The 18,402-nt window shown below is 35.8% G+C and overlaps 4 protein-coding genes across 6 annotated transcripts; all 4 read left to right on the plus strand.

Moving 5' to 3' along the window:
- Positions 1 to 2,859: 2,859 nt before the first annotated feature.
- On the plus strand, positions 2,860 to 5,325 carry LOC145566971 (uncharacterized). Its single transcript, XM_081626218.1, has 4 exons — positions 2,860 to 3,408; positions 4,355 to 4,440; positions 4,542 to 4,941; positions 5,144 to 5,325. The coding sequence occupies exons 1-4, from the start codon at positions 2,860 to 2,862 to the stop codon at positions 5,165 to 5,167; spliced, it is 1,059 nt and encodes a 352-aa protein (XP_081482344.1). The 3' UTR covers positions 5,168 to 5,325.
- LOC145569387 (uncharacterized) lies at positions 5,180 to 8,462 on the plus strand. Its single transcript, XM_081628733.1, has 6 exons — positions 5,180 to 5,638; positions 5,763 to 6,027; positions 6,180 to 6,410; positions 6,494 to 6,618; positions 6,758 to 7,155; positions 7,607 to 8,462. Exons 1-6 carry the CDS (start codon positions 5,323 to 5,325, stop codon positions 8,075 to 8,077), a joined length of 1,806 nt encoding a protein of 601 aa, XP_081484859.1. The 5' UTR covers positions 5,180 to 5,322; the 3' UTR covers positions 8,078 to 8,462.
- Positions 8,463 to 9,370: 908 nt separating this feature from the next.
- On the plus strand, positions 9,371 to 13,166 carry LOC145567910 (mitochondrial carnitine/acylcarnitine carrier-like protein). 3 transcript variants are annotated; one of them, XM_081627331.1, is made up of 4 exons: positions 9,372 to 9,505; positions 9,900 to 9,987; positions 11,381 to 11,774; positions 12,398 to 13,166. In XM_081627331.1, exons 3-4 carry the CDS (start codon positions 11,383 to 11,385, stop codon positions 12,894 to 12,896), a joined length of 891 nt encoding a protein of 296 aa, XP_081483457.1. In that variant the 5' UTR covers positions 9,372 to 9,505; positions 9,900 to 9,987; positions 11,381 to 11,382; the 3' UTR covers positions 12,897 to 13,166. The 3 variants fall into 3 exon arrangements, with proteins under 3 accessions (XP_081483458.1, XP_081483457.1, XP_081483456.1); XM_081627330.1 differs by lacking the exon at positions 9,372 to 9,505 and adding an exon at positions 9,558 to 9,764; XM_081627332.1 differs by lacking the exon at positions 9,900 to 9,987 and having other exon boundaries at positions 9,371 to 9,505.
- A 2,882-nt stretch (positions 13,167 to 16,048) lies between these two features.
- LOC145569388 (uncharacterized) lies at positions 16,049 to 17,917 on the plus strand. The gene is made up of 4 exons (XM_081628734.1): positions 16,049 to 16,510; positions 16,639 to 16,809; positions 17,421 to 17,594; positions 17,708 to 17,917. Exons 1-4 carry the CDS (start codon positions 16,430 to 16,432, stop codon positions 17,837 to 17,839), a joined length of 558 nt encoding a protein of 185 aa, XP_081484860.1. The 5' UTR covers positions 16,049 to 16,429; the 3' UTR covers positions 17,840 to 17,917.
- The last annotated feature ends 485 nt before the right edge of the window (positions 17,918 to 18,402 follow it).

Here is an 18,402-nt window from a genome sequence, read left to right on the forward strand (position 1 = left end):
GGAATAAGGGTCTGTTCACTTCAGCTTAATTTCAATTCAACTTTTAATTTCCTTCTTTTATAAAATATTCATTTCAGCTCTTTCAGTTTAGTTCAGCTCCAATCTATTCAGTTCAGCTCATTTCAGTAAATGTGAACAAGCCCTAAGACTTATAATGTCGAGTAGCACAAATAGTTCATAGTTAATATAGGGTTTAAGTTAACAAATTAGAAATTTAGGGCCTTTTTCTGATTTACTGAACTGAATTGTTTATGAGAGAATGAAATTAGAAACTAAATTGAAGTGAACTGAAATTAAGCTGAAGAGAACATACCTTAAGTTGTAATGCTACTATTTCAATAAGGTTACATTATGTATATGTGGTTATTTGTTTTTGATAGAGGGAACATCATTCATTCATTGTATAATTAGGTGATCACTTTTTTTAGGGCTTTCTACAACAATTTTTTTTTTAATTATTTATTTATTTATTTAATAATTTGGTTATTTAGGGATAAACTTGCATTGTTGCTTGCACACATCTAGGCATACGCAAATCTGGTTATTCTACATTAGGAGTGTTATGGTTGTTCACTAGTACCAAAAAGTGGAAAAATGTGAAGCTTTACATTTTTAAACAAACGCATACGTTGTTGCTTAATCTAATAAGTAATAGTCTTTACAAGAAATTACCTAAAAATTAAGTTAGACTTACAAGAGAAGGAAAATAATTTGCTAATTGTAATCAGACTTTTGTGTCGTTGCTTTATCAAATGGCTAAGGATTTCGTATCAATTCCCACAAAATTTTCACCGCGCGTCTTAGTAATGTTGCAAAGCCCAAATTATAAGCCCAATTCACAACTATATTATAGCCTATGATATCCTAGAAACTACTGCGATAATAAACTGTGGGCAGAAAACCTAGTTTAATTATTGATATCCGAATCCATTTTGATGTGAAAACCTCAATAAAATCTCATCCCATATTGAATTTAATTGACTCTATCCAATCTTTTGTAATTAAGTAGAAAATCAACAATTAAAGGTAAAACAACTAATACTTGGGGGATATAAAGCTACTCCAAAAACCCTCCTATCCTCCCCTAGTCCCTTTATATAAAAAAAAGATGTACCAATTCTTGGAATTCAAAATTTGCCAAATGTGTTATATGTGTCAATTATTTATATAATTAAGTAAAACTTTAAAAAAAGAGAGAGCGTGTAGTTGTAGATGATCCATGAAGATGAAGCAAACTACACGTTGCTGATGATAGAGAGAGAAAAATTAGCATAGAAAAATTGAGTCTTTAGTTTATTTGATTGGAGGAAAATACAAGAAAAAAAACAAATATAACAATCATAATATATAAAAAGGTCAGTCTTCTCCCTTAATATTTTCTCTGTTATTTCAGTGTGATGAAGAAGAAACATCAAAAGTTTAAACCACTCCGGGAGCTGTATGATCGTGACGATACCCTTTTGAAATCCAAGGCATGTTTTCTAATTCCAATGTCTTATTTGTTTTATGATGATTTTTATTCAATTTTCAGGGGTAGATTTTTCTGGGGTTTTTGCATGTTTCTGGAAATTTCGTGACTTTTGGGTTAAGATTTCATATCTGGGGTTTATTTTATTGTGAAATTGTGTTGGGTTTTGATGTGGGAATTTGAGGTTAAAGGGTTTAATCAATGTGAAATTGTTAATTGTTTGAATTCCATTTTCATGAAAATTGATTGAAATGGTATAAAAATGCGAAATTTTTTTGTGGGGCGGTTTGTTTATTAGGTTTTTAATCAGAATTTTGTGGTTTATTATGATGGTTAATCGTGTATTTGTTTTATGTATGATTATGCTTGATCAATGAAATAATGGTGGATGCTGCACGTGTTATTAGTATAATAAAGGCAGAATTATGATTTATATGGGGAATTGGGAGATTAATCAATGTTTAATTGTTAGTTTAGGGTCGGAGGATGAAGCTGAATGAATTGGATAATGATTTAATCAAGCTATTAATAAGAATGATTGTTGTCGACTCTGTGTTTTGTATATGATGGATTGGTGGTATGCATTCCGCAGTCAAATAACCTTGTAAAGGTTGAATCTTTTGTGTTTTTCCATTATACTAGAATTTTGTGGGTTTTAGCAATTATGTTTTTGATTATTTGCATTAGGAATTAGGTGCTTCTTGCATAACTGAGTGATGCCTCAGGTATATGAAAAGGAACCCTTGTTTGTCTTGTGTATTCAACTCGTTGATGTTTCGTGTTTGATTCTTTTCCTCCCGAAAAAACCGCATTTGAATTTATTAGCCTTTATGTGAATTTATTTTATGGCGATAGCATTTGGCATTTCTTTTTGTAGCTTTCATGAGATAAGCTTCTGTGAGATGTTCTTATTTTGTAAAACTTTTTGGCAATTTCCTGCCCAAGAAGCTGAATTTTTATTTTTTTTTACCCCCAAGTGCATACCTGGTGGTTGTCTGAACTCTGAAGTATGCTTATATGGTTTTAGAGGCCTAGGAATGGACTTGCTTAATCGTTATGTGGCTTATATTTTTGTATTTTTGATTTTCTGATATGATATATGGACTACTTATTAGTAGTTTGTCGACCCTGCTCCAACGAGTTTATCTTTCTACATGAGTACTTCTAGTCTTACTTAACAGTTTGTATTAATTTGTAAATTGTCTAGCATTGCTTTAACTGCTTTCTGCCTAATTGTACTGTAACTTTATTTATCTATAATAATTAGCCGGTAGAATCTGAATAATATCAAGAATATATTTTTCTAGTGGAATTCTTGTTAAAGCCAAATGTCAATCTTTATGCCTTTTCATGCCTTCCTGGTGAACATTTTCTAGATTTAATTCTGAAATATGTGCAAACAGGACGTTGACTTGTTGAAAGCCTCTCCGGAGTCAACTATAGATCAAGCTTTAGTTGTTGATCCTTCTCAGGATAGAAAAGGCGATAGTCACGGGAAGCTATCCAGTAGTGAAGTGAGTAACATACCTTCTACTTCTTGCCAGAGCTCATTTTCTGACGACCTTCAGAGTTTGGACTCTTTGAAATCTCCTGGTTACTCTAAAGACTTGTCAATGCTTCATATTGCAATTACTTCTCAGACTACAGTAAAACATCAGGATCAAGATGTTTTTGACTGCCAAGGGGACAACAGCTCTTGTATAAGTAAAGACGATGGTGCAGCTATGATTAGTAGTGATCAATATGGTGGTGAAGATCACAAAATAGTTACATCCAGAGCAATTTCAGTTAGTAGCCCCTGTCCTGATGTTTTGGAGAAATCTTTGAATGGTCCGTCTATTAGTAAAGTTTCCCCAATTGCCAGCACACAGGATCCCTGTCTTCAAAACCAGAATTTAATGCATGAGGACAGAGCAGATGAACCAGATGAATTGGTGGATGTATGTTTTTATGTTACTGTTTACTCTATCTTTTCTTTTTTGGTGTGTGTGTGTGTGTGTGTGTGTGTGTGGAAATTTAGTTGTCTCACTATTTTGAAACATAGTACTTGTAAGAAAAAGCTATCGCATAAATTGTTTGGTGGGTTTCTATTCTTGTAAGGTCATTGTGTCTGAACATGTTGAATTAGATTAATTAATCTCGCATAGTTCTCTTGTTTGTCATTTTAGTACGAAGAAGTAAGAAGCTGGCATGTTCTGTGTCAAATTGGATTTCGGAACTGCATCTGCATTTTTGGGACTGTTTACTGCATCTACTTCTTTGTCATATTGTTCAACTGGTAGGAAAAGTTGGGTTTCATAGTTTGCCATTCCGGATATATGCAAAAGTTATTACAAGCATTGCCTCATCATAGTAATGGATTACCTACATAAACTTAAATTGGATACAATCTATGTGTATAAGGTTCTAACTCAATTCAAAGCTTTTAAATTCTCTTCATTGAAACTAATAGTGAATATTTTCAAGTTTTTATCAGGTACATCTACTGTGGATTGTGTACATATTGCTGGAACTCAATTCAGAGCTTTTAGCTGGCCTATGCTAATAATTAAAGATAAAAAATAAAAACTTTGCAAGTCGTGCTCTAGGGTGTTAGCTATGGACGTGTACATGTTGCTGCAAAATATTGGGTCTACGCTGTCTCTATCCTAGACTCCTGCCCCTCTTCAACTTATTTTGTATGTGACCTTACATGCATGCATGCATTTGTTTGTGCATTTGGTACCAGCTGCCAGCACCCTGACTGAGGTTGCCAAGTGCTTAGATGATATCTTGTGTTTCTTAGAAGTTCTTCCTGAAGTCACGAGTTCTTGTTATCTGAATTGTTGCTACTTGATTGTGTCATACTTGTGTGTGGATTGACATAGCTTGTTCCATTTTGTATAGGTAAGAATATGTGATATTTGCGGTGATGCTGGTCGAGAGGCATCACTTGCTCTTTGTAGCAAGTGCAGTGATGGAGCAGAGCATATGTAAGTGATCATATATATACGTATTTTGTCTTTTAACATAATTGAAATTCCTGCAAACATTTATGATGATGCCCCTTTTTGCATTTTGTTTATACCATTAGTTACTGCATGAGCCCTAAAATGGATAAAGTGCCCGAAGGTGATTGGTTTTGCGAAGAGTGCTTGTTGATGCAAGATCCAAAGAGACAGAGGCAAGTTATGATGGAGGGACCAGACGATGCTCCAAACTCATCACGGATACAGGAACCTAGTCAAGGTTCACCAACAATTATATCTGCTATTCATTATGATGGTAAAATGAAGACAAATCATTCGAGTAAAGCTTCCTGCTCATCTGATAAGAGACCTGGGCTTGCTATAGATGTGAGATCAAAAGCAAAGAAAGGAATTGTTGACAGAAGTGCTCAACCGCTGAAGATTTCTGACTCTGGAGGGAATTCGCGGTTGACTCATAGATCTTCATTGAAGAACATGAATGAGAAGAAAAATGCTGCTCGTCAGGTATCTTCTTTTGTTGTTCCTGCTAACAAAATGGTGAAGCAAGGTTCATCAGAACATAGATCATCCAAACCTGAACAACAATCTTGTGGAGGCAAGTTGTTCCTGTTAATTCCCATGTCAATTGACAACGTGGTGGAGTGGGCATGTCAGTGTTCAGTTCATTTATGTCAGTAACTCAATGGCATTTTCTTTTCATTTGCAGGGTCTTTTATTGATAAAAAAATAGTTGACAGTTCTGTCTCAAATTTGGAAGTACGACACTCGAGGGAAGATATCCGTCAAAGGAGAAGCTCTACCAAAGATAAAGCTGACTGTGAACTGAAGAAGGATCATCCTGACAAGAAGGTGTTCGAATCTTTGTCATTGACTGGTGCCAGCTCAATGCCTCCCGAGGTTTCAAATATGCAGTCTTCCGTTTCAAATATTAAGGGTGTACGATATGGAAATAAAAGCAACATTGCTGAAAAAAATTATTCATTGGAGAGCAAGACCAATCAAGTAGATTTTCCTTCTGCTGGTTCTAGTCCTGCAAATGTTAGATCTTCTAGTACCAAAGTGGCTCCCCAGATTAGTAAAGCGGCATCTTCACCCATAAAGAGTTTTGAGGACAAATCTGCCATCCAGGTTAATGGAATTACAAATGTTGAAGCATTTGATTCCCTTGCTCTTGAAGGCAAAAACCGTGTGAACACATCAGGTAGGATTCTTCTTACATGTTCTGATTTGAGTCTTTTGTTGAACTGTGGTTTGGTCAACAATGTTAAGGGACTTCCTCTTTCTGGTATTGCTTTTTTAATATTTAGTTTTGTTTTGTGTCGTAGCTGGATCTGTTGAAGAAAGGAATTCACCCAATCGTGCAAGCTATGTGATCAATTCTCCAGCCAAAAATGTCAATGCATACCCTGATCTGAGAATGAGCTTATCCACTCAGAAGGCTGAGCTAGCCGACATCAAAAGAAACGACAATGATGTTTCCTCTTTTACGGTTCAGCATATGAAAGTCAAGCCTACAATTGATCCGGTAAATCTTGACCATATGGCTCCCAACTTGACTTCTGCAGTTCCAGAATCTAGGTGTATTTGGAGGTATGCTCCTTTTGTTTTGTTTGCTTAGCCCCTCTTCTCTCTCTCTCTCTCTCTCTCTCTCTCTCTCTCTCTCTCTCTCTTATCTTTCATGTTTATCTGTGGACCTCTTGGAGCATCTTAAATTAAAATGTTACCATATCATATTTATATAGGGGTACTTTTAGTTTGGAGAAAAGTGGGAAACTCCCTACTGACTGCTATGGGGTACAAGCACACTTATCGACTCGTGCATCGTCCAAGATTGCTGATTTGGTTCTTAAGTTTTCTGATGAACTTCTGTTAAAGGAAGTGCCGCGATTGCACACTTGGCCCATTCAGTTTCAGAAGAATAATCCAAATGAGCAAGATATTGCTCTCTACTTCTTTGCTCAAGATTTGTGTAGGTTAGTAATCCTGTAATCCTCATCTGCCTTTCTAGTGAAAGATTTTGATTTCTTGCTTTTTAATTTCCTGGCATTTCATGCAGTTATGAAAGAAGTTACAGGATGTTGCTAGAAGGCATGTCAATCAATGATATAGCTCTGGAAGCGAACTTTGGAGGTTTTCAACTTCTAGTTTTTCCATCGAGCTTGCTTCCTGCTAGATCACATCGTAAGTATCTCTTTGCTATAGTGGTTTGTTTTTCTTATTAAAAGTAAACTTCCTTTGTTACCAAGTGAGTGTTTATTTCTAGGTGGTCTCAAAGATCTATGAGTCCTATTGTCTCTAATTGTTTATATTTTTTTGACAGGCTGGAATTCTCTGCCATTTTTGTGGGGTGTGTTTAGAATGAAGAATTTTGATGATTCTCATGTCCCTGACTTGAACGTTGTGACTGTAAATCAAGGTGTATCTTCACCTGCTACTTGTGGATCACAGAGCAAATTTGTTTCTGCATTACTCTCTGGGAGCTCTGCACTTCGTACATCATACAGCTCCATGCATGGGCCAGAATCTGCTAAACCAGTTGCTTTGCCATCTTTGGCTCTAGTCATGTCTAAAGAACAAAGTATTGAACATGAATTGCCTCCAGTAAAGAAACATATAGCAACTCTGAAATATCATGATTTCCAAGCCGATGCTATTACACCTGTCCATGATTGGAGTAAAGAGGATTCCGGTGGGGGCCTACATAGTTATGACTTGCAGGTATCATTCACCTGAGTTCTCTAGTTATGTCTTTGAATATTGCGGCAGTATGCACAGCTGAATATGTGTGGAATATATTTTGATGGAGTGTTATCAGAACTTACGATACCAATACCTTTTCTTTACTTGTATTTATTAATTTTGGTCCCCATAAATTGCTGTTCTTCAAGGGAGGTGAGTTATTGAGTGCAAGTCAACTGCAGCAAGTGAGAGTCCCCTTAAGTTGACTTGACACTGTATCACCTATATTGCTTGATAAATCTTACTCTTATACTTCTAGTTTTTTTCTATCCTTTGGGAGGAGGGGTTGGTGTTGGTAGAGTTGAGATTCTAGTCAGTATGAGTTTGACAATGGTTTATGCTTAGGCTTTAGCTGTCCAATTTTTTTTATATTGTATATGTGGCATGATCTTGTCTTGCATTTATTCATTGCATCTTATTCTTTTTGCAGAAAAATAATACCTTCTCTGATAAAGATATAAAGTGCCCTATGAAGACTGATATTATTCCATGTGGCCAATTAGCAAGGGAACACATTGCAGAGGTTGGATTTCGCTCTGATTCAAGCTACAAGGATATGGGTTTTACAACCTCTGAATTGAGGCAGGGGCATGACGTTTACAGTGGGAATTCCTTTTCTTTAGACTCGGGACCATCAGGATCATCCGATGGTGGAGAATGTGCTAAATCAGCTGTTGAGCTGCAGATAGAGCCATCAGAGAATCCCAGGAGATATAATACTCTTAATCTCAACCACTGCTTAGACAATAGGTCAGGTTCAGAAGAACTGGACTTGGATTTAGCTCTTGGCTTTCCCAGCAAAAGTGATTATGAACCTGAAATTACCTTGAATGATGGAATTGACCGAGACGGGGATGTTTCATTAGTTCTCTCTCTTGGGATGCCATGCTCAACTAGCTGACCTCTTCTAGGTAACCCAAGGTGTCGAGTACTTGGTGCTGCTGCTGCTGCTGTTGCTGCTGAGGGCCGGCATTTATCCTCAGGCTTTAGGTATAGATGGTGTAAATAGCATATATATAGAGCAAAAGATAAGTAATAATAATAATAATAGTTAGGTGCTTATATGAGCATATATAGTAGTAGCTAAGGGTGTGATGATAGATATAAAGGTTTCATACATGTGAGAATTGTTTCTTTTGAGCAGTGATAGAGATCTTTTCAGCGGCAGCACAAAATATTGTTTTCACTTATCTCCCTTCCTTTGCCTTTGATATAATACTGAAGTGTGAATTGTCTAATTAGATTGTCTGCAGATTGGATATTTCTGAGCAGGTAATAGCGCCAAGGGGAACATAGAATCAGGTTAAAGATCAAGAATCGTCAGTAATTGCTGAAGATAACTAATTTGTTGCTGAAGTAGTAATTTATTACAGCATTGATTCAGTTTTGTAAAACACTCTTAGTTTTGTGGTTTTGTTAGAGGAGTATCTTTTAGGAATAGTGAATTAACACGGAATTTTCGTAATAAGAGAAAGTAAATATTTGAGTCTATAGTAGATGCTTATGGACTTCAAATTGTTGTATACAAAGCACATGCTAAATTTTTCAAATGATGACAACTCCAAAAACTATTACGGAGTACGTATTTTGAAGCTAAAGTGCCTAAATTTTGAACTTGCATATTCTTAACATTTTGGTTAGGCGTGAACTTGCATATTCTTAAGCTATGTTCAGCTCAACTGATGGAAGAACTCCCCCCTATGTTTGATTTGGCAAACTTCAATTAATATGGAGTACTTGTAATATATTTATGTGTTTTCATAAAAAAAAAAAAGGTTCAGTTCATTTGATTTGAATTCGAAACAACTCATATTCCCAAAAATCTCAACATCTCCATCTTTACTACAAACAACATTTTTGTTTAAACAATATGAATAACAATACAAATACGTGCACGATCATATAGATACACCGGAGTGTATAATACAAAATATAGAGTAACAAGACTAACAACACAATTTGCAGGCTCGTGGGTTGGTGACCAACTTTAGGTGGTGGACAATGTACTGTTCCATTCATGTGTGCACTACCTAAATTGAATACAACTATACAAGTGACAAACAAAAATACAGAAAAGGACAGAATCCCAAGAGTATCTTTTGAGTCAATTTTCAGTGATTGGCCTACCCTTGGATGTTGCTCATAAAATCATGGAGTATAAATACCACATCTCCTCTTTCTCTCTCCTCCTTCATCCCCACCAAATCGACGGCAACAAATCCTTCTGTCTGCAACTGGTGGTGGTGGTTGCTGCAGGAAAAAGGAAGATAAAAAAAAAAAGGAGCAAACTTTATTTTCTGGGGCTCAATTTCATAATCTCTAACCTAAGGTTACATTCTTACCCACGTCCCTTTTGATTATCTTTTATCATTACTCTCATTTTTGTGGCTCTCTCATTCTGATTCTGGGAAACCCCTTTTCAATGATTTTATAAATTTAATAGAATCCCAGATTCCCAGAATATTAAAATAAATAAACCCAATTTTTATGGGTCAGCTTCCCTAATTGAGTTTCCCTCTTTCTGGGTTTCTTTTTAATTTTGTTTAAATTCTTGCATTTTACTGGCTTCATGCTGTAATACTCAAATGGTATCCCTCTTTGTCTTGAATGTTTTTTGAATTCGTTTGAGTGTGATTATTTGACTAGTCTGAATGTCTGATACTGGTGATTTTTTTTTTTTTTTTTTTGTTTGAATGTAATAGTGTATGGTTTAATTTTTTCAGATCGTATACTCTGATTGAGTGATTGAATTGGTAGCTTGATTTGAGCTTTTGTTGGCTGTGATTTGGGTTGCATAAGAATATTTTGTTGGTAAGTATTGACCTCGAATTTAATTCCAATAATTGATTCAGTTCTCATTGATGTTTTTCATGTGAATGGGGTCTTTAATATTTTTATAGTTATGTTGTTTTTCATTGATATAATTAACATTCTGGGATCTTCATGTTTGCTTTATAATTATTTGAATTTGCCTTAAACCATCGACGGATTTTAGCTGATCCGGCTATTGTAATTTGTTAGATTGCTGAAATCTTAAGATATACTTGCATTTTTTTTCTGAGTGCTTTGTCATATGATTACTTATTTCTCAAGGTTGTTATGTATTTAGATAATTGCAATGGTGAGCAGAGTTTCTGCTTGCTTAAGAACTTCAGAATTGGGGAACAACACCAGCCTGGAGATGTATATGTACCAGTCTCACGATGTCAAATGCTTTTACTTCCTCGATTTAGTTTCCACTTTAGCACTTCATATCACACAATTAAAAATGACTACATTACTTTCGGATGTAAGAATTGTATTTTCTGGTAAATTTTGTTGGGATAGGGGTTTACGATGGTATAATTCTAAAAATAGTGTGTGTGTGTGTGTGTGTTTTTTTTTTTTTTTTTTTTTTTTTTCTTTCCATGATGGTGTTTGTTTTTTTGGTCTATGGCTTCCTTTTTTTTACCTCACAGTCAGTCAATTAACTCAGTCTCATAGACCAATGCTAACTGAACTTTGTTTCATCAAATTCTTTGTAGCTCAAGAGGAGATTGTATTTTTGGGCATTGTGAAGTTTTATGACTTTTGTAAATCAACTACTATAGAGATGACCTTGTTGAATGTATGATATAATCAATTATCCTGAAATAGGTCAAGAAATGGTGGCTACAGGGTAGGATAAAGTGGAGAGTTGAGTATCCTTCAGTTGAAAGCATTATGTATGAGGGGCTTGTTCAGTTTCAATTAGTTGGGAGGATTGATTCTAGGCATTTGAATGGTTTATGTGTGATTCAGCAGAATTTGAAGGATGAAAATAGTGATTGAAGTGCTGGCTAAAGAATTTGAAGTATTCAGCTTCAAAAGTGCAAGTTTGAAAATTGTGTGAGAATTTTACTGTTGATTGGTAAACCAAATGGTTTTTAAAGCTCCTTAAAAATGAATTGTGGTTGTATTTTAATGGCAATCTTTGAATTTCATCATTGAGATTTTTGTCATCCTGTGTGAAAAAGATGTTTAGGTTTCTTCATTTGCTTTATATAGGAGAACTGGAACTGGGTTTTACGATTGCAAGTTGCAACACACAAACTTGCTGTCCAGTTTACAGTGTTATCATTTACTAGAAGAATATGTTAATGTATATCATGCCTTTTAATTTCTCTGAGATGTTCTTATATCACTAAGGGTCTTGGATACATATTGATTTTGTATCTTCCTTCAGAAATGGGAGACGTAGCAAAGGACCTGACTGCTGGGACTGTCGGAGGGGCTGCTCAGCTGGTAGTTGGGCATCCTTTTGACACCATCAAGGTGAAGCTCCAAAGCCAGCCAACTCCCCTTCCTGGCCAAGCTCCCAGGTACTCAGGTGCTATGGATGCTGTGAAGCAAACAATAGCTGCAGAAGGTCCTAGGGGTTTGTACAAAGGTATGGGAGCCCCACTTGCTACTGTTGCTGCTTTCAACGCCGTACTCTTCACAGTTAGGGGCCAAATGGAAGGCCTGTTAAGGTCTGAACCTGGGGCACCCCTCACAGTTGGCCAGCAAGTTACTTGTGGTGCTGGAGCTGGAGTCGCTGTCTCTTTTTTGGCATGCCCCACAGAATTGATCAAGTGCAGGTACAATGAAAATGCAATCTGCTTCCCTGATTTACGTTTTTTCCCTCAAGTTTGCTCAGAATTTAGATGTGATTGCTTGCTTACCTGTGTATTTCACTATCTGGAGGCAACATGTTGATTTATTGGTATATTTGAATAGTCTGTGCTGGCCGGGTTACTATTATTTTTCTTCTTCTGTTTCTTTTTTCCAGCAACATGCTTTTCTTATTATGCTTAATTCAAGCATTAGCAGGTGTCTTGAATAGGATGTGTTCGTTGGTATTGTAGCTATGACCCTGTGCATTTCTTGGATCTTGTTGTTTGGTTGGCAATTACTTCTGATTTCTTTAATGATTTAGCTAACTGTTTTGGCCCTAAGGTTTTGCCTAAATTGTGGAACTTCCAATCATGGGAAATTCGTATATTCTTTTTATGTTACCCAAAAAATATGTTGATTGATGCATGTCTGAGAATTTAGAGATCTCACAGATACACAAATAGTTATATAAGATTCTAAGCACACCTGCAAATTACAACAGTGAGAAACATATGTAAATTGTTGTTGTGAAAATGGAATGTATTATAAATGCTTTAGATCAAAGTAGATAGGCTTTTTTCTGAAACATCCTCTCTGGCAAGGACAGGTTGCAGGCCCAGAGTTCCCTGGCTGGAGCTGGCGCAGCTACAGTGGCAGTTAAGTACGGAGGACCTATAGATGTAGCAAAGCATGTCTTATCTGAAGCAGGTGCAAGGGGTCTATTTAAAGGCTTGGTCCCTACTCTAGCCCGTGAAGTTCCGGGCAATGCTGCAATGTTTGGGGTGTATGAAGCTGTCAAAATGTACTTAGCTGGTGGCCATGATACTTCCTCGTTGGGTAGGGGCTCTTTGATTTTGGCAGGAGGTATAGGTGGAGCTTGCTTCTGGGGCGCAGTATACCCGACTGATGTGGTGAAGAGTGTTATCCAAATCGATGATTTTAAGGCACCCAAATATTCTGGCTCCATAGACGCGTTCAAAAAGATATTAGCCAGTGAGGGTGTCAAAGGATTGTACAAGGGGTTTGGTCCTGCAATGGGTCGGAGTGTACCAGCAAATGCAGCTTGTTTCTTGGCTTATGAGATGACTAGGTCTAGTTTAGGGTGACTTTAATGTTCCCTTTGTTAAAAACTATTACTGATTTGACTTGTTAATGTTGATAATTCTTTCAAACGTTTGCTCAAATCATTTTTTACCCCTTTAATTAAGTGTGGGAGAAAAAGTGCTGGTTTACATCATGTTTGGAAACAGTGTGGTAGAGTAGAACTAGTATGAGCATTGAGAGGCGATGAAGTCGAAAGATATCTTCATACAACAGGCCAATTCCTGAACAATTGTAAAGTCTGATAAATGAATCTTTTGTGTATACCTTATGAGTATTTCGCTTGAAGTGCTGCTTGTTGATATGCACCACATCACATACAAGCATACATTCTATTAATCAGTCACATAAGGCTTGAGGCCTTTTGAGTAACTGACAGGAGGTGTGTCCATAATTGACTAAATTGATAATAGGAAAATTTGTCAGAAAAAACCTTTTAAATGGCTCAATTTGCAAGAAAAAACCTTTTAAAACATTCTTTGTTAAAAAAAAACCACCACGGTGACTTTTTTTGTATAATGAAACCTGGACCCTCTTCTCCGGCATTGACTCCCAACTTTAGGCGTTGACCCTTTACTTTTCCTACTTGCAGCCCATATTTGGGTAATTTTCCCTCCATTTTGTGTTTGGCTCCCTTATTTCCCCCCTATATATATTCTAGCGCAAGTTCCCCCAAATCACTCCATCAAAAATTAGGGCAAATCATCTCCCAAATCAGATCAATTGTAAGGTGAATTAGGGTTCTTGTTCCATTTCTTCAACAATGTAGTGATGAATTCACCATTGAAGGGGTTCATTGTTTTTCTTTCTTCTTGAATTCACCATTGAAGAAATTCATTGTTCTTCTTTCTTCTTGAATTCACCACCTGACAAACACAGCAAACAAAAAAAAATCGAACATATTCAACAACTTAGGGCAACAATTCAACAATTCTACTCAACAAATTCAAGAATTCATCAAAGTTTCTAGGTGTTATTCATGCATCAAAGTTCAAATTCAACAACATGCAACAATTAGGTAAATTAGGTTATTTTTTTGTCGATTTAATTTGTTGAACCCTAAAAAAATTTACACATTTCATGCAATTCAACACAAAATTGAAGAACTTACCTGGGTTTGTAATTCACTCTGTAATTAGGAAACCTCGAATAGCGTCCAAGCGACCCCTTTCTTCCTCCTTTAGCCATTGACAAGAGTAAATAAGTGAGTTTTGATTTACTCTTAAAAAAGCCCCAATTTTTAGACTTCTTTTAGTTAAAAATTGATGATTATAAACTTATCTTACTTAATGCTTGAGGAATTAATTAAGAGTAGTGGAGGAGAGAGAGAGAGTAGAGAAACCCAAATTGATGGAATTAATTTGAAGAGCATTCATGGAGGAATGGGAGAGAGAGATTAAAGGGGATTAGTTTAGAGGGAAAATAAGAGGAAAAAGTAAGGGAGAGTGCAAATATCCAAATGATTGGCAGCAAGTAGGAAAAGTAAAGGGTCAACTAGGGATATCGGTGGGGCAGGTCAAGTAGGAGACCCGCCCCATCGAGGCGGGGATGGATCTAGGTTTGGCGGGTGGCAAGGCGGAATTAGGGATAAAAACCATACCCGCCACGGGTGGTGGGGCGGGGGTGGATCTTTAGCCATACCCGCTCCGCCTTTACCCACCCCATACCCGCCCCGCTCCACCTTATACCCACCCATCCCTATTTAAAAATTAAATTACAATACAACAATAAAAAAAATACTATACTGTATAATACTGAAGTTTCTAGACAATGAAGCTAAATTACTTACTGTAGATATTTTCACTCATCCACTTCTCTCTCAAATAAACCCTAAAGCATAACACTACTCTAGGGTCTCTAGCCCACACAAAACACAAGCAGCCGCTCCTCCATCAATTCCTCTCCAATAAGAAGATGAAGATCTGTTATGAAATCTGAAGCTGCTCCTCCACATTGTTCTTCATACTCTTCGGTATGTACTCTCTCTCTTTCTTTTTATTTGAGTTTTGATTCTATTTTCCCCAATATTTTTTTCTCCTTTACATTAAAGAAAATGACAAATAATTTGACAAATTAACTAAGAAATCAACCAAATTATACATTGTTTGAAACTATATTGTACATCAATACATGTATCTTACTTGTCAAAAAAAAAAAAAAAAAAAATGAATACATGTATCTTAGTTGCTACAAAAATACAAAGTAGTTATATGTTAGCTTTAATGTTCTAAACATCCGATTAACTTACTGCATAAATGCCTAAATAATTACTTGTATATGTTGACTATTTGATTAGAGCTATTATTTCACGAATTTGCAAACTTTGGAGAATTCATAGAGGATAAAGAATTGGAGGAAGAATATGAATCTTGGAATGTCAAAACTGGAACAAGTTTGAAGATGTACTAACTGATTTATAGCTTCATAAATTTCTATTATGTAATTTAATATTTAATGTGTTGTAGTTTTTTTTATACAAATTAAATTTTGATATTTGGGCTACACTTTACATATTCATAGCAAAATTATATAATTTGTGGTGGGTTTGTGGCGGGGAATAGGTGGGGCTAAGGCGGGGATGGATATCCACATGGGGGTGGGATGGGATGGTTTTAGGGTCGGACCCGTCGGGGCGGGGATGGGGATAAATATCAGACCCGCCGTGGGGATGGGGATGGGGATGGGGATGGGGATGAAAATATAAGGCGGGGATCCCATTGACATCCCTCAACGTCTGAAATTGGGAGTCAATGCCGGAAAAGAGGGTCCAGGTTTCATTATACAAAAAAAGTCGTCGTGGTAGTTTTTTTTAACAAATAATGCTTTAAAAGGTTTTTTCTGACAAATTTTCCTTGATAATAATATACAAAGTAGAAACCATTGAAGTGGCCTCATGGGGTCCATGGGAAACAAACCATTCACTATCCTTTCCAAGCCTAAAAAAGTTAATAATTCTCTAAAATTGAAGGTTATATATGACTTATTATGAATTTCGAGAAATTTTTTTGAAAGTGAGGTGGATATGAGAGGGGTCTCCAAGTACCTTTCAAAATATCTAAATAGTAGATTATTAATATAATAAGGTATTAATTAAGTGTCGAGATATGAGGTAATGTAAAAACAACCCGATACATCGCACGTGTATGGAATTGAAGAGGGTAAGAAGCAGAGTAGATACCTATAATACAAATAAGGCATATACATTCGAGTCCACAATAGTAAATAGCATGTGAATGCTGCCATATTTTATCCGATCAACTTCACTAAACACATCCATCATCCAAGCCTCATTAGCAGCCACATTTAATGGCCACAATATCGTGTAACACTAACAGACACTCCCATAACACATGCCTTCTTTTTTCAGTCAACACTTATTTCTTGCATTTAAATGTGCATTTCTCCTAACTTCCCATCTCTTATAAATATAATTTTTTATTTTATTTTATTTATTTATTTATTTATTTTGTTTATCAAATTTAGATTCTTGTATATATATTTATCTCTAAGAATATCATAAACATATCGTCTAAAAAAGATGGATGGAAATCTGAGAAAATCTCTGTCTTCAAACTCTATGCCTTCTCTGAATTCTAGGCTTGATCACTTGGATTCTACGGTAAGCAAGTTTATGCTTTATCTTATAAAGTATTAAGTCCATTTTATAAAGTATGTTCTACTATGTAACGTCTAAGTTGTATTAGTATATTATGAAACATTGTGCTAAAATTATACATTTGTATGAAGATTAAATATTTGGAAGGTAGGAAATGTTCATCAGCAAGATGGACCAATGATGGTGCAGGACTTGGGGCTATGAACAGAGATTGCATACCAATTGACTTGGCTGTCAAGGAGGCTCAATCCAAAGGTTCGATTTTGGATCGAATCACATTTCTCGAGGAACGATTAATCCAGGTAAATTCGTGATTGGAGTTACGAATATAATTGTACATGGGTTCAGTTAATAACAAAGTTGTAGAGTCTATATACTCTGCAAGTATCTTATTGTTTGAATTCCTGGTTTACTAATTATCGTACAAGCATAAGAAAAATTCAACACAAAAAACTGTGCTTTCACAATGAGTGTCAAATCATATGTAGCGCTAAAATCACTTTCCTAGCATAAAAGTTTTGAAAATTGGATGTTAATTTGATAAGATTTGTATTAGCTAAAACTTTTATTGCATATGGTTTTCCCTACCCTTACCAGCCCATATCATGCATACTCATTTATAAGAGCTAATAAATGCATCCGGCCTCATTTTTTTTGTGCTCATTCTTCTCCTTAACGGTCCTTTATTTAATTTTGGCCACATATCCCATTCATTAAACAAAAGATATAAATAAATGTTACTCCGCATTTTAGGTTCAAACTATGGATTATTATCTTTTATTCTTGAACTTGTTAATCTTTCTTACGTCTCTCAATTATAACATGGTAACATGGTAATTGTTGTGACCTCGCAAACTCGTATGCACATGGGACTATATGCTCACATCCATATTCTATGCAATATGATGTATAGGTATGCTCACTCATTGAATCTGAAGCTGGTTTGTCTCCATCAAAATACTCTCAAGATGAAACTTCTCCTCGAATATCAAGAAAGGGATTCTCCAACTCTTTTTCTAGATTTAGGCTGCCTCGTCGTAGCAACAACAAGCAACCATTATCCCCTACTTGCATGGGCAAACTCCCGGTATTATCTACGTCTAATTTCAATAATTTCGTAGTGATTAAACTAGATGCACGTAATTTGCTAAACACGATCTTAAAAACGATTAGTAATTAAATCAATGTTTTTTTACACAGGTTACAAAGAAAGAAGAATATAATGTCAAGCCAGAGCAAGATAAGAAGAGTAAGGGTGGAAAATCTTCTCCAAAACAAAAGAAATTTGTTCCTTCTAGTTTGTTACATTTGAGATTATTGGGCTGCTCATGATTTGGTTTCATTAACTTATTATTTCTCCCATGTATTATGTCAAACATACTTGTATTAATCTAGATATTCATGTTGTGAGACTTGTGGCTATGTCTCCAAAGAGTATTGGCTTGTTTAGTGGTGACTAATAATGGTACGTATTGTGTAGAGTTAAGTACGAAGTAGCATCTAATAAATTTGTGTACGATTAGTTCTCGTGGAGGAGTAACCTTTTCAAACAACACATGTAAGTGTTCTGCTAAATCTCCTATTACCTCTGTTTTATATTTTTTGCAACTTTAAAAGGTATACGTATTTCTAGACAAAATTTATTTATGAGTGTAAGGCCCTGTTCTCATCAGATTATTTTCAGTTCAGTTCAGCTCTAATAAATTTAGTTCAGTTCATTTCCTAATTTCCTTCTCTCATAAAATTTTCATTTAAGTTAAGTTAAGTTCAGTTCAGTTCATCTCTAATAAGTTTAGTTCAGTTCAGCTCATTTCAGTCAATGTGAACAGGTCCTAAGATAGAGAGAGAGAGAAATAGGAACGCATGTGATGAGGAGATAGATAAGGAGAAATGAC

Source organism: Chenopodium album, chromosome 11, assembly GCF_948465745.1.
Source record: "Chenopodium album chromosome 11, dcCheAlbu1.1, whole genome shotgun sequence".
Taxonomy (NCBI): Eukaryota; Viridiplantae; Streptophyta; class Magnoliopsida; order Caryophyllales; family Amaranthaceae; genus Chenopodium; species Chenopodium album.

Coding starts and splice junctions, on each gene's coding strand:
- LOC145566971 (XM_081626218.1), top strand. CDS start 2,860: ATGTGCAAACAGGACGTTGACTTGTTGAAAGCCTCTCCGGAGTCAACT. Junction 4,441..4,541: donor AGTGATGGAGCAGAGCATAT/GTAAGTGATCAT, acceptor TTATACCATTAG/TTACTGCATGAGCCCTAAAA. Junction 4,942..5,143: donor AGAAAAATGCTGCTCGTCAG/GTATCTTCTTTT, acceptor TTTCATTTGCAG/GGTCTTTTATTGATAAAAAA.
- LOC145569387 (XM_081628733.1), top strand. CDS start 5,323: ATGCCTCCCGAGGTTTCAAATATGCAGTCTTCCGTTTCAAATATTAAG. Junction 6,028..6,179: donor GAATCTAGGTGTATTTGGAG/GTATGCTCCTTT, acceptor ATATTTATATAG/GGGTACTTTTAGTTTGGAGA. Junction 6,411..6,493: donor TTTGCTCAAGATTTGTGTAG/GTTAGTAATCCT, acceptor CATTTCATGCAG/TTATGAAAGAAGTTACAGGA.
- LOC145567910 (XM_081627332.1), top strand. CDS start 11,383: ATGGGAGACGTAGCAAAGGACCTGACTGCTGGGACTGTCGGAGGGGCT. Junction 11,775..12,397: donor ACAGAATTGATCAAGTGCAG/GTACAATGAAAA, acceptor TGGCAAGGACAG/GTTGCAGGCCCAGAGTTCCC.
- LOC145569388 (XM_081628734.1), top strand. CDS start 16,430: ATGGATGGAAATCTGAGAAAATCTCTGTCTTCAAACTCTATGCCTTCT. Junction 16,810..17,420: donor TCGAGGAACGATTAATCCAG/GTAAATTCGTGA, acceptor TATGATGTATAG/GTATGCTCACTCATTGAATC. Junction 17,595..17,707: donor CTTGCATGGGCAAACTCCCG/GTATTATCTACG, acceptor TTTTTTACACAG/GTTACAAAGAAAGAAGAATA.